The 13,924-nt window shown below is 52.0% G+C and overlaps 1 protein-coding gene across 1 annotated transcript; it reads right to left on the bottom strand.

Moving 5' to 3' along the window:
- Positions 1-24: 24 nt before the first annotated feature.
- Dennd1c (DENN domain containing 1C) lies at positions 25-13,924 on the bottom strand. The gene is made up of 23 exons (XM_087909231.1): positions 13,808-13,924; positions 12,566-12,627; positions 12,435-12,478; positions 12,288-12,336; positions 10,566-10,686; positions 9,659-9,728; positions 9,432-9,512; positions 9,269-9,334; positions 9,107-9,160; positions 8,900-9,010; positions 7,204-7,304; positions 6,863-6,908; positions 6,641-6,742; positions 6,436-6,561; positions 5,892-5,996; positions 5,419-5,512; positions 5,298-5,338; positions 5,030-5,101; positions 1,871-1,915; positions 1,669-1,776; positions 1,020-1,087; positions 701-905; positions 25-623 (listed from the first exon to the last, which is right to left on the bottom strand). The coding sequence occupies exons 1-23, from the start codon at positions 13,822-13,824 to the stop codon at positions 84-86; spliced, it is 2,328 nt and encodes a 775-aa protein (XP_087765357.1). The 5' UTR covers positions 13,825-13,924; the 3' UTR covers positions 25-83.

Here is a 13,924-nt window from a genome sequence, read left to right as displayed (position 1 = left end):
GAGCTGACAGAGGCCCCAGATAAATTTATCAAGGAGAACAAAATCAGCTTTATTGGGAGCTGGATGCCTCTACACCCTTGTTCTTACTTTTCAAAACACTTTTTCAGTTCAGCCACGCGAGGCTGCCTGACTTGGGGCCCCTGCCGGTTGGTTACTCCCAGCTCCTTGAGGGTTTGGGCTCGAGTCTGATCACTCAGGACCTGGAGAGGCTGGTTTCTGGGGCTCTCTGGAGAACTGAGGTGTGAGGGAGACCCAATGGGTTGTAATGTCCCGACAGTGTCAGGGTTGTGCTCTGTGGAGGCAAGAAGTTGGGGGCTCTCTGGGGAGCTGGGCTGAGTGGGCACTATGAGGAGCCTGGAGCAAGGGCTTTGTGGGATTTTAGGGTCCAGCTCGATGGGAGCAGAACACTCGGGGGCTTGGCTGCTTGGGTCTACTGAAGTGGCTGAAGATGCCGGAGGAGAGATGTCTGAGGGCGACTCAGAACAGTTCTCGTAATAGCTTGCCACCTCTAAAGATGGGGTGTCCTGTAGAGACGGTAGGTCCTCTGGCAAGGACCAGGGCTCGGCTTCCAGGGATTGCGCATCATCTTCTAGTTGCCATGGTGACCTCGTTGGGCTGTCAGTCTGGGAAGAGCAGGTCAGGGGGTGGTTGAGGTCAGGTGGGGAAGAGACAGGTTGGGAGGGCACAGTGAGGGTCTTACCAGGCTGAAGCAGCTCTCCGACGCCCCCTGCTGGCAGCAGTCCAAGCTCTGGCTGGCCCTCAGCCGGCCACCACTCTTGGTTTCCACGCTCAGACTGTCTAAAATCTCGCTCAACAGATCCAGTTCTCCAGACCCCAGGAAGCTGCCATCTAGAGTTTCCTCTGCCCAGGGACTCTGGGTGTCCTTGGGGCTCAAGGTAGGACTCCTGGATTGAGGATGGACATCCTGATCTTCGTTGGGCTGCTCCAGGGTCTAGAGAAATCCCTCCTCATCCATCTTGACCCTTGCACCTCCAACTTTGACCCGCTTTTATTCTTACCTCTCCCCGAGGGGTTGGGAAGGTACCCCTTCCCGCCTGAATCTCCTGCTAGGGCGGAGGGGTCTGTTCTGAAAAACATAAGGGAGGAAGAATGGGGAGGGACCCAGGAGCTGCAGAATCGGGGCTGGGGCTTTCCAGCCTGAATTGGAAAGAGCAAGCTAGGCGTGTTAATGCTTGTCTTGGCACCTGCAGCCTGAGGCAGGAGGATCACTGCAAATTTGAACCCTGACTGGCTACATAGTGGGACGTTTCTAAAAAACAAAACAAGGACTGGGATGAACCTCTGAGTTTGAGATGAGTCAGGTCTAAAAACAAACAAACAAACAAAATCCCTCAAACCAAGGAGCTGAGAAGATGCAACTCGGTAGAGGGCTTGCCTGCCATGCACTGGGCTCTGGGTTTGATCTCTTAGCACCTTTAAAATGGGAGTGGTGGATCAGTTCAAAGTCATACTTGGCTGTATAGCAAGTTTGAGGATAGCCTGAGCTACAGTGACATCTACATTGAAATAAAAGGAAAATAGTTTGGTGAACACTGGGAATGAATGGGAGGTTTGGGGGGGAATCTGTGGTGTGTGTGCATGTATTCATGAATGCATGGTATGTGTGTCTGTGGTGTGTGTGGGGGAACAGAGGGTGGGTGTCCTCACCTGTCCAAAGTGCTGGCTGATAGGCAGGCGCTGTTGCAGGCGATCTGAGCGGCTGATGAGGCTCGGGGTTCTCAGGGAGCCCCCCCTCCGAAGGCCAGAGTCTCCATCCTGTGAAGGGATGCACATGTGGCCTGAGGTACCATCCCCATATCCCTGAGTCACCTGTGGGTGGGGAGCCCCCCCCCCCCCCGAGTCATCTCACCTTAATCATAAGCAGGTTCTGCACACCCTTCAGGCCACTCTTCGCCTAGGGTGATGACCAGCACTGTTAGATCTGTCACCCGCCCCATCTTTGTATCTTCCAAGCTATTTTTGTACCTTTGACTAATGCACAATATTCCTGGAGGGAGTCGCCCCACCATAAACTAAAGGTTTGACCATCATGGGCAGATCTGAACTATAAAAGCTGGTCTGAGCTCCAGATACCTCCCTCCAAAAAAGAATGGAAGCTGAGTATCGAAGGTAGGCAAACAATCTTGGCCGTCAGGGTGTGTGTGTGCTTAATTTTACTTATGTATTTTATTTCCGGGGGGGGAACATGAGCTATGGCAGTAGGGAGAGCAGAGTACAACTTGGGGTGTCACTTCTTTCCTATTACTATGTGGATTCTAGGGATCAAAGGTAGGTTGTCAAATCTGACAATAAGAGCCAGCCATCTTGTCATTCCTAAATTTTATTATTATAAAATTACTATTTATTTATTTTGAGACAGGGTAGTGCTAGGATTAAAGGTGTGCACCACAACCACTCAGTTATTTTTGAGATAGAGCCTTAACTTTGCAATCCTGAAGATCAGGCTAACCTCCAACTTTTAGAGATCTTTCTTTATTTTCTTTTTCTTTCTTTCTTTTTTCTTTTTTTTCCCTTTGGTTTTTTGAGACAGGGTTTCTCTGTAGCTTTGAAGCCTGGCCTGGAACTAGCTCTTGTAGATCAGGCTGGTCTTGAACTCACAGAGATCCACCTGCCTCTGCCTCCCGCGTGCTGGGATTAAAGGCGTGTGCCAGCACAGCCCAGGCTTGTCTTCAAGCATAGCTGAGGGTGACCTTGACCTTTGGACCCTTCTGTCTCTACCTCCCTAGTCCTGGGATAACAGGTCTGTCCCAGTGCCTGATTTCTGTGGTACTAGTGATGGAACTGAAAGACTCTAAATGCATTTTTGAGGCCTCTCAGCTCTAAAGACATTTTCTGAAGCCTCTTAGCATTTGGAAATGGGACAGTCAACCACATGCATACATGCTGGACTGCTCATCCTCCTGTGTCCTTGTGAACAATCTTCAAACATAACTCCATTCTGGGAATTGAGGCAAAGACAACCCACAGATGTTGACTCAGTTCCTGATGTTTGATTTAGTCACTGAAACAAGGTCAGGATGGCCCATAGATGCTCCCTTTATCTCACCTGACCACGCTATTCTCCTGCCCTGGAATAGACCAATCACTGCTAGTAACCCTTTGAATAAGCCAATCCAATAAGTTGGAAAACAACCTTCAGGTTCCCCTCCCTTGTGTCTGTGGCTTTTTGCTTTAAAAGATGGGCTATAACAGCTATTGGATACCCTTCATATCCTGAACCTGAAGGGCCCTGTCATGACAGAATAAAAATCCTCTTGCTTTTGCATCAATTGTGGTTATGTGAGTGGTGTCTGGAGCAACTCCTCCCTGATGTTTGGACTTCTAGTCCAACAGAACCCAAGGCTTGTGTGTGCCAGGCAGTCTACCCAAAGATCTATGTCCTTAGACCCAGGGTTTGGTTTTTGAGAAAGGAGTCATGTGTTTTGGGCTAGCTTCAGGATCTCTCTCTATGTAGCCAAGGTTGGTCTCGACTCCTAATTCTCCTGTCTTTCCCTCCCATTGGTGGGAGCTGTGTGCTAGCTAAGGCCTGGTCTGGTTGCCCAATTAAAGTGGGCAAGAAGTAATCCTAACAATCATGAACATGGCAGGCCTTGAGTGGCACACACCTTTAGTTCCTGCCCTCTGGAGGCAGACACAGGTGGATCTCTACGAGCTAGAAGCCAGCCTCATCTGCACATTGGGTTCCAAGCCAGTCAAGGCTATCTAGAGAGAGTATGCTTCTAAAGCCAACCATCCAACAAACAACCCCATCCCAACCTTAATATGATGGAACTCGAGAGATGGCTCATTACCTGTGGACACTTGCTGTTCTTGCAGAGAACTCAGGTTCAAATCCCAGCACCCACATCAGGTGGCTCACAACTACCTGAAACTGTTGGATCTCCAGTGCAGCACATCCAACACCTTCTTTGGGCCTCCACTGGTACTGCACATACAGTGCATATACAAGCAGGCAGGTAGGTACAGCAGCACACACACACACACACACACACACACGAAAAGAAATGACAGATGAAAACCAAGCACAGAAGAATTTGCGAGTGCTTTTAAGTGTGTTTTGTATTGTGTAGCTTTGTGTAGCCCTGGAACTAGTTCTGTAGACTAGACTGGTCTCAAACTCACAGAGATCTACCTGCCTCTGCCTCCCGAGTGCTGGGATTAAAGGTGTGCACCACTACTGCTTGGTTTAAGTGCATGTTTAGTGCCTGTTGGAATCAAAATGTCCAGTCATCTGTGAGTGCTCGAGACATTTCTTCAGGCTGGAGAGCAGACACAATCAATTAAACTCTTCCCTTCTACAGAAAAAGCTGGAAGTTGTGGTGTGTGCCTGTAACGCTAGGGCTGGGGAGAGAGGGGAAGCTTTGGACCGCTGGTCAGTCAGGCCAGGCCAGTCAGCTCCAGGTTCCTGTTTCAGAAAGCAAGGGGAGGGCAAGCAAGAAGGGCAGCAGTGGGGGTGGCTGCCAAGCCTGGCGGTTTGAGCGTGGTTCCCATGTTTGGGACCCACGTGGTAGAAGGACACAACCGTTTTGGTTTTTTTGAGTCAAGTTTCTCTGTGTGTAGCCCAGGCTGTCCTGGAACTCATTCTGTAGACCAGGCTGGTCTTGAACTCACAGGAGATCCACCTGCCTCTGCCTCCCCAGTGCTGGGCTAAACGTGTGCACCACCATCGCCTGGCTAATACAAGTTGTCCTCTGACCTCCACACATGCATCATGACACACATACTCAACATAAATAAATGTAACCGCCCAACTCCCTCTCCCCAAGCCACTAGGTGTGGTGGGACACACCAGTTCCAGTATTCAGGAGGCAGAGACAGGTGGATCCCTGTAAGTTCAAAGCCAGCCAGGGCCACATAGTGAGACCCTCTCTCAAAAACAAATCCCAAAGTGGACAGTGTGTAAGAATGCCAATCTCTGGCTTCTATATGCACAGGCACACACGTGCACACATACACACACAACACAGAGACTCCCTCTGTCTCTTCCCCGTGGCCACCCAAGTCTCACCGATCGGTACATGTTCCTGACAGCTGGTCGGGTTTTGGCCTTCACTGAATGCAGGAGGGCATCGCCACCTTTCTGTAGGGGGTTGGGGAAGCAAACACCACAGGGGAGAAACTTGGGCCCCAAAGACCACCAGGGCTGGATCCCACACTCCACTTCCCCTGCCCCGTGCCTCCACCCGGTAGCTTAACAAAGCCCCTTCAAGGGGACTGTGGTGGGCGATGCGGTGATGAAGTTGGTTGTGGACAGGATCAGGGACCGCTTCTATTACCTTAAGACTCTCTACCCAGAGCTGGTAGGAGCGAAGGGCGCCTGGAGAAAGGGAGAGAGCTGTGATTACTAAGGCAGGCCTAAGCTTGGGGAGCTGATGAAGTGAGAGCCCTGGGGCTCACCTGAGGAAGCTCCACAGCAGGCAATGATCTCTTGCTCGAATTGGTCTGAGAAGCCTTCCCCAGCATTGAGTTTCTCCAGTCGGGTTTCGATGAACTTGGGATAGGGAGAGAGTATTAGGCACAAGCACCAGGAAGTGCCTGCTGTCCCCTGAAGACGTAGCGTAGAAGGCAGCTCTGCCAGGTGCCTCCTGAGGCCTCAGGAATTAAGAAATTTAGAAACTAGGCATCGTCCAACTTGGCCTCTGAGATCAAGATCTGTTCCCAAATCCATCCTCACCCTGTCTCCTAAGCCCCGCCCCTCAACCATCCTAATTCCTCACCTTAGACTCCGCCCCCAGGGCGAAGCTGCCGGCCTTTCCCCTAAGCCCCGCCCTCAGGGAGAAGCTACCCATCCTCGCCCCTCCCCTTAGGTCCCGCCTCCAGTGATAGGCTGCCCATCCTTCCCCGCCCCCTCCCCTCGGTCTAAGGCGCACCTGCTTGAAGAGCTGCAAGTGCACCGCCTTTTTGTGGAAGGTCTGCAGCGGTGACCCCGGCTTCTGAGCCAAGAAAGCTTCTTCACTGAAGGTCACCGGCTGACCCTGGAAGAAGGATTCCTTCCAGAGCTCCCTGCGGCTCTTCTGTCTCCCACCATCTCCTTTTTTTGCCTCATAACATACCTAGCAAGCACTGATTGGTCGCCTACTGTGTACCTGACCCTAGTCCAGAGCCTCATGGGACACCTCATCCTCATCTGTAGTGTGGTTATCAGCATTAATTAATGTTGATAGTGTGGAAGGCTGAGGCAGGAGGATTGCTGCTGGGTTACATAGTGAGCTCCAGGGCAGCCTGGATTACAAGAGACCCAGTCTCAAGAAAAAAATAAAATCAAGAGGGTCAGGAGTTCAAGGTCATCCTGGGCTACACTTTGAGTGTGAGGCCAGCCTAGGCTACGTGAGACCACTAGGTGTTCTTAATGTGACTTTTCCAAGGTTCCTTAAGAGGCCTGTCCCTGGGCATCTCCCTTCTCCGTTTGCTCACCGGGATGCAGACAAGCGCGTCGCGGTACCCTCCAAAGAGCAGAGCCTGGGCTTTGAGGAAGAGACGGGACACCCCTTCCCCGGGACTCAGCGCTACCTTCCTTAGCCGAAGCCTCAGCAGGGACACCTGGCAACACAGGAGAGAGCCTGAGATGGGCAGGGATTGGAGGCTCCATCATGAGAAGGGAGGAGGAGGTGGTACTGACTACGTCTGGGGGCAGTGCTTGCATGTCGTCAAACGGCGTCTCCAGCGTGTTAGAGTCGGCGTTCAACACCACGACATCTTCCAGTGCTTTCTCCCGAACTCTCTGCAGGAGACAAATGCGAGCTGTCATTCAGAACCTCACACAGAGTAGGGGCTTTGAGGAACTGGAGGTAGGGAAGAGAATCCCTCCCCAGCCCCAGCCTTGGGGGTTTCAGCGGTTCACCTCAGCGAGACTGGCGTGGACTCCGATGAGGTAGGGCATAGGCGCACTGTGGAGAGGACGGGAGAAGGAGGAGCATGCCTTAACCCCACCTGCTATCCTTTTGCCTATGCTTGCCTTATGTAGCCCAGGCTAGCCTGGAATTCTTTTTTTAACTGTTTTTCTTTTTTTAACTTTTTGTGAAGTAACCTCACTGTAGACCCGGCTAGTCTGAAATACAAAGAGATCCTCTTGCCTCTGTCTAAGGATTAAAGCTTAGCAACACTCTAGGCTCTCCCTCTGCCTGCCCTTCCTCACCCCTGCAGCTGCCCTTCCTCACCCCTGCAGCCCTCCTATTTTCTCACCAGCAGTAATCCAGCAGGTGCGGGGGCAGCGTGGGGATCAAGACGTGCTCCCAGCGCATGGGGTAGAGCAAAGCGCAGGATGCATGAACGCAGGCTGTCAGCTGGGGGGTGAGAAGGAGGGAGGTGGTTGAATTAGGCCTTAGATTCCCACTTCAGGGACCTGGATCTCTGAGATGGGAGTTTAGACCTCCCCAATCTCTCCTGTCTCCTCCATCCATTGCTAGGGAATTGAGTGAAACTCAGACCCCTTTAGGAAGGAAGTAGAGACCAAGATTTTGGCCATTTACAGCTCCTTGTGATCAGATAAGAAAAAAACCAAACTGAATTTCATGCTGTGGTTCTGCCCTGCAATCTCAGCACTCAGAAGGCGGAGTCAGGGGAATTGCTGTAAGTTTGAGACCAGGCTCAGCTAAGAGCGAGTTCTAGGTCAGTGTGGACTGGAGTGGGACTGTCTCAGAAACAAAATAAAACAGACAACACCCCCAACAAAACAGGGGGGAGCAATGGCTCAGATAGTAAAGGATCCTGTGGCAAGTCTGAGGATCTGAGTTCGATTCCCAGGGCCCCATATGGTGAAAGGAAAGGAACAATTCCTGCTGTGGATGGAACACAGGCCCCTTCACAAGCAGAATCAGTAAGATGTAATTTCACAAAGGCAGCACCAAAGCAAGCAAACAAACCCTCACAACAAAGCTAATGCTGAGGATCTGGGCTGGGAATAAGAACTCACCTGGCTCCTGCAAAGTCCTGGGTCTCAACCCAGAATCATAAGACCTATAAAACCAAAACCCAGCTAGGCAGTGATGGCACACGCCTTTAATCCCAGTACTCGGGAGGCAAAGGCAGGCGGATCTCTGTGAGTTCAAAGCCTGGTCTACAAGAACTAGTTCCAGGACAGGCTCCAAAGCTACAGAGAAACCCTGTCTTCAAAAACAAAAACAAACAAACAAACAAAAAATAAAAATAAAATTATGTTTCCTAGTGAGTGATTGTATGTGTGTGAATGTGTGTGTGTGTGTGCACATTGGAAGACAACTTGTAGGAGTCAGATCAGGTTCGTCTTTCCACCATGGGTGCTCTGGGCATTGAATTCACGCCTCAAAGCTTGGCTATAGGTACCTTTGCTCCCTGAGCCATATCACTGGCCCATCTTTCTTTCCGCCATGTGTGCCCTGGGTATTGAACTCAGGTCCCAAAGACTTGACTGTAGGCACCTTTGCTCCATATCACTGGTCCTAGAATTTTTTTTTAATTTCCCTATCTCTTATCTATCTATCTATCTATCTATCTATCTATCTATCTATCTATCTACCTATCTATCCATCTATCTATTGAGACCTGAGTCTCATGTGTCAGGCTAGCCTCAAACTAGCTCAAACTAGGTATTTCAGGGTGATCTTGAACTTCTGATCCTCCTGCCTTAGGCTCAGGGTACCAGACTTGGGGTGCTGGGATCACAGCACCATGCCTGTCAGATCTGGTTAAGGTCATCATGGGAATGGAACCCAGGGCCTCGTGCTGCCTAGGTGAAGGTACTACCCATTGAGCTACATCCCCATCTGGGGCGGAGCTAGGCCAGGCCTGGTCCTCGGTGGATGTGCCTGTACTAGATCGTGCTGTCAATGAGAAGGGGCCACTGTGCAGCATCCTCATTTAGGAGCCTAGAGTCCCATAGGGGAGGACGTCCCGCCCTCACAGTGCTGAGCTTGCTGGCCGTGAGCAAGACCCTCCTCTCAGCCAGCAGCGCCGCGAAGAGCCCCACGATGTTCTCATCCGTAATGGCGACCACCAGCTCCGTGAGATTCCTCTGGAGGACGGAAAAGCACAGCGCCTGGGAGTGGAGCGAACAGCCGAGATTCACCATCCCACCTTTCATCCTTCACTCTGTGTCCTCCTTACTCACGTTCTCAGGAATAGACGGCAGGCCAGCAGAATCCGGGGCCACAAAACAAGAAAGCTGGTGGGGACATCAGGGAGAAGAGTCAGTCAGTCTGCGCTGATGATGATGGCCTCAACTACGGCTAGGGTGGGGGCCTGTGGAGTCGGGGGAGGCAACCCCACTCACCAACTTGCTATTCCCCAGGGTAGGAGGCAGGATCCCACACTGGCTCCAGATGTTCGAGCTGCTGCCCTGGGGGACAGGAGTAACTGTGTGGTTGCCCCTGCCCAGCTCAGCTGGCAGCCTCCACCGCCAAGAAACCAGTGCCAAAGACCTGGGAGCTACTCACCATCTCTGGTTCCTCTGAAAACCCTGGTTCAGGAAGAGGGTGTTGCTGCAAGCTCTGCAGGAGCTCCTCAGCCTCTGAGACCTGAGGGATTCGGGAGGAGTTTGCCTCTAGGGTCGATTTGGGATTCTGAGGGTCTCCACTCAGGCTATGGGGTCCTGAGAACAGCCTCAGCGAGGGTAAGGGGATGGGAGGGCTGGGGTGGAGCCTGTGGGGAGGGCTGCTCTCACTTGGTTCTGGGCTAGGAGGTCCCCCACAGTATTGAGGATCTTGTAGAACACTTCAAACCAGGGAAGGTGGCTGGAGAGAGAGAAGGCAGAGGGGTTGGGGGGCTAGAAAGTGCCCCTGAGGGACTCGGTGATTTTACAGGTTTATGGTTTGAGAATTTTTGCACACCATGTATCTTGATCAAATCCACCCCATACCCACCCTTTAGTGTCCCCCTACCCCTGCCACCACCAACTTTCCCCTTTCAACTTCATGCAAAGCTGTTTTTTTTACAACTACTAAATCAGTCAAATGTGGTGTACACACCTTTAATCAGAGCCCTCCGGAGGCAGAGGCAGGAGGATCTCTGGGAGTTTGAGGTCAGCCTGGTCTACATAATGAGTTCCAGGCTAGCCAGGGCTATACAATGAGACCCTGTCTCAAACTCCCGGAACAACCCCCTACCCTAGAAACAACAACAACAACAACAACAACAACAACATTGAGTCCACTGGGTGTTATTTGTAAGTGTGTGGGTTTGGTGTCATCGATCACAAAGAGCAAGTCTCCCAAGAGAAGAATGCTCCCTACCCTAGGATTTCATGCCCCCCCCCAGGGATCTGTGCTGGCTTGATGGTATGCAAGTCGTGTGCCTCCGTGTTTTTATGAGCATGGGCTCTGTGACATCCAGGAGACATTTTTTTTTATTCTGGTCCTTCTGGCCTTTGGCTCTGATAGTCTCTTGGCCCCCACATCCAAAATAGTCCCTCAGCCTTGTGTAGAGGGCGGTGATACACACGACCGTCCTGTTTGGGGCTGGACACTGCAGTCCCAGACACTTTGACCAGTGTGGGTTTCCGTGTTCATCATGAGGCCTGGGGTTTGTTTCTATCTGTTCCTACTTGGTTTCAGGATCCCAATGTCACCCACCTGAGGATGCAGAGGCAACTCCAGGCGCCGGCCCGCAGGCGGCAGAACCCAAATCTACGGTTGCCGGCCAGATCAGTGAGGGCGAAGGCGAAATGCTGGACGGCAGGGCTGGGTGGCTCCCCGCGGGAGGCGGGGGAGGAAGGCTCTGGTGGAGACTGGGCATTTTTCACATGATTTCCTTGCCTCCCACTCCTCCTGCCACACCCCACAGATGGCCTGTGATGACATGGTTCTTTGCTTGATGTCTGAGCTCAGTATTTTGTGGGTTCCCTTGAGTCAGGAACTCTGAGTCCTGGAGGCCAATCTCACAGCTCCAACCCCAAGATGTGTGCCCTGTAAGACCAGGGACCTGAGTTCTAGCCCCTATGCCCATCTTTGGAAAGAAAGAAAATCTGGAGGCCAGGAATGTGGCTTATCAGAAAAAAGGTGCTTGCCATACAACCTGGAGGTGAGAGTTTGATCTCTAGAGACCCACATGGTGGAAGGAGAGAACCAATTCCACAAAATTATCCTTTGACCTTGGGCTCCTGTGGCGCAATCACACACTCCCACCATACACACACAGTCATAATAAAGAGAATAGAATTAAATCTAGTGAACTGGTGAACACTTACAACCCCAGAGCCAGGGAGGTAAATCATGAAAGCCCTGGGGCCCGGTGGCTGACCAGTAAAGCTTCCTTGAAGGCCTCCAAGCCAGTGAGAGACCTTGTTTCAGAAATCAAGGTGAGTGTGTGTTTAGGAACTGGAGAGACGGCTCAGTAGTTAGACCACTGGCCACTCTCATAGAGTTTGGTTCCCAAACCAATAAGGTGGCTCACAATGTCTGTAACTCCAGTTCCAGTGTATCTGATGCCCTCTTCTGACCTCCCTAGGCACCAGGCATGCATGTGGTATGCAGACATACATGCAGGCAAAACTATCCCAACACAGGAAAGAAATCTAAAACACAAAATCAAACCAAACCAATGTGGGGCTGGTGAGATGGCTCACGTAAAGAAAAGAAAAGAAAAGAAAAGAAAAGAAAAGAAAAGAAAAGAAAAGGTGGCCATGTAGTGGTGGCGGCAACAGTGGCGGTGGCCAAGGTGGCACAAGTCTTTAATCCCAGAGACTGAGGCAGGCATAGATCTGTGAGTTCAAGGCCAGCCTGGTCTACACAGTGAGTTCCAGAATAGCCAGCGCTATGTATAGAGACCCTGTCTCAAAAACAAAAACAAAACACCCCCAAATAAAAATAGATAAGTAAAGACAGACAGATAGATAGATAGATAGATAGATAGATAGAGAGAGAGAGAGAGAGAGAGAGAGAAGGCGACTGACTTCTGGAGAACAGCACTAGATCTACCTCTGGCCTCCGCATGCAGGGCCCCCCATGACTAGATCTACCTCTGGCCTCCGCATGCAGGGCCCCCCATGACTAGATCTACCTCTGGCCTCCGCATGCAGGGCCCCCCATGACTAGATCTACCTCTGGCCTCCGCATGCAGGGCACCCCATGACTAGATCTACCTCTGGCCTCCACATGCAGGGCCCCCCATGAGCACACACTCACAATGACACTGAGTCCCCTCTGAGGGAACACTTGGTTTCCTGAGTCCATCAGTTCTTGGGTTTCTGGGTCCCTGTGCCTGTAATTCTTTAGTTGTCAGGGTCCTTCTTAGACCCTGGGAGTCCTTGGGACCCAAGAGCTTGGGAATCCCCACCTCTCTGTCCCTTCCATACCTTTCTATGTCAAAAGGGAAACAGAACTTGGGTACCATCTGCATGGCCTCCTGGAGAGAAGAAGAAATTGTAACCCAGGGCTCATACCAGTCTCACCCCACCCCTCTGCTGGGCAAGTCCTGGGGTGATAAGGGTGCTTTCTGAATACCTGTTCCTGGAAGTCTGGAGGAAACTGCCACAGGATCTGGGGGTCTGCAGGGAGGAGCAGGCTGCCGAGCTCAATCCAGGAGGCCTCAGGTCCTCCCTCCCATCCTTCCAGCCCCAGCCCTTCCGACTTACCATCCTCCAGGGAGTGGGGGCGGCTTGCTTCGAAGAACCAGTCAAACGCTGCAGGGGGTTTTCTGTGGGCATGAGGGGGCTTTAGCGGAGGGAGGGGTTCCGATTCTTGCGTCTGTGCTTCTCTGTGCCTGTGTGTCCTCAATTCTGAACCTGTATGTGTAACTAGGTGTGTTCTGAGGGCACCCTGAGGGGTGGAGCTGGGTGGATGCTGCTGAAGAACGAGGGCGGGGGTTGAGGGGGTAGGCAGAGAATAGAAGGAAAAAGAGAAGAAGCCAGCATGGTGGCCATACCTTTAATCCCAGGCAGATCTCTGTGGGTTCAAGGTCTGCCTGATCTACATATGAGTTCCAGGTCAGGACTACATACTGAGACTCTGGAGAGAGAGAGAGAGAGAGAGAGAGAGAGAGAGAGAGAGAGAGAGAGAGGGAGGGAGGGAGGGAGGGAGGGAGGGAGAGAGGGAAGGAGAGAGAGAGAGAGACAACAGAGATGGGGGAGGTACACCCGTGCCTGTGATGGTGTGTCTGAGTGTGAAAAGCACTTGTGTGTGATTCATACTTGTGATTCTGTCTGACATCTGTCCCTTAGATCTGCAGGGCAGAGCTGCAGTGTCTCAAGTGTGTAACCAGTGTCCTGTCTTTTTCCTCCATGTGCCTTTGAGCATCTTTAAGGCTTACCCTTGTGTTTCTGAGGGAGATTTTGTGAGGTCTGCACTTCTCAGCAGAGAAAGGAGAGCAAGGTGCCCTGGCATTGAACTGCAAGCCTCTCAGCCTCCCCTTTCCTGCTGCTTCTCGAAGAAGATGCTGGTGTCTCGGCTTTCAGAGGCCGACACACTTTCCCACCCGGTTACACCCTGACATGGGTACCTCCAGCATTTCATCATCATGCGGCTATGAGGCACCCATGAACTCCTCCCCAAGATGGTCTTCCACCATAGCCTCTCCCACCTCACTGCCGACCATCTCCTCCGGGGAAACTACCTTCCCAAAACACCCGCCCTTCCTGGGCATCCGACTCCTAACATCCCTGTTTCCTTTACACAGATCCAGAGCCAGGAAAGTTGAGGAGGAACCATGTGTGACCTGAGTAGGTCCACGCGGGTCCATCCCTGTGGGTGGGTGGCTGTGCCTCCTGGGCCCTCCCCTGCCAAAGTCCTGCCTACCATGGTTTTTGTTTTTTAGTCCCCCCCCCCCCATCTCAGGCCTGGTAATCTTGCGCACAGGATGGAGGAGAAAGAGCTCTTACTTCTCTGTGGATCCCATGGTCTCCGTAGGGCTGGCCCAGGTGGGCCCTTTCCCCACCGGGGCTCCTGGGGCTGGGGAGCCTGTGCTTGCTTGGGGCAGGGCCCCTGATCTGCTTAAC

This window comes from Myodes glareolus, chromosome 8, assembly GCF_982192425.1.
Source record: "Myodes glareolus chromosome 8, mMyoGla1.1, whole genome shotgun sequence".
NCBI classification, from domain to species: domain Eukaryota; kingdom Metazoa; phylum Chordata; class Mammalia; order Rodentia; family Cricetidae; genus Myodes; species Myodes glareolus.
The sequence above is the reverse complement of the archived record's forward strand: the minus strand, read 5'-3'. Positions and strand labels throughout refer to the sequence as shown.

Bases quoted from the DNA above. Each gene is read 5' to 3' on its own strand.
- Dennd1c (XM_087909231.1), bottom strand. The intron at 1,916-5,029 runs GTGAGACTTGGG...TCATCACCCTAG, and splicing joins TCAGGAACATGTACCGATCG to GCGAAGAGTGGCCTGAAGGG. The intron at 1,777-1,870 runs GTGAGATGACTC...ATCCCTTCACAG, and splicing joins AGAACCTGCTTATGATTAAG to GATGGAGACTCTGGCCTTCG.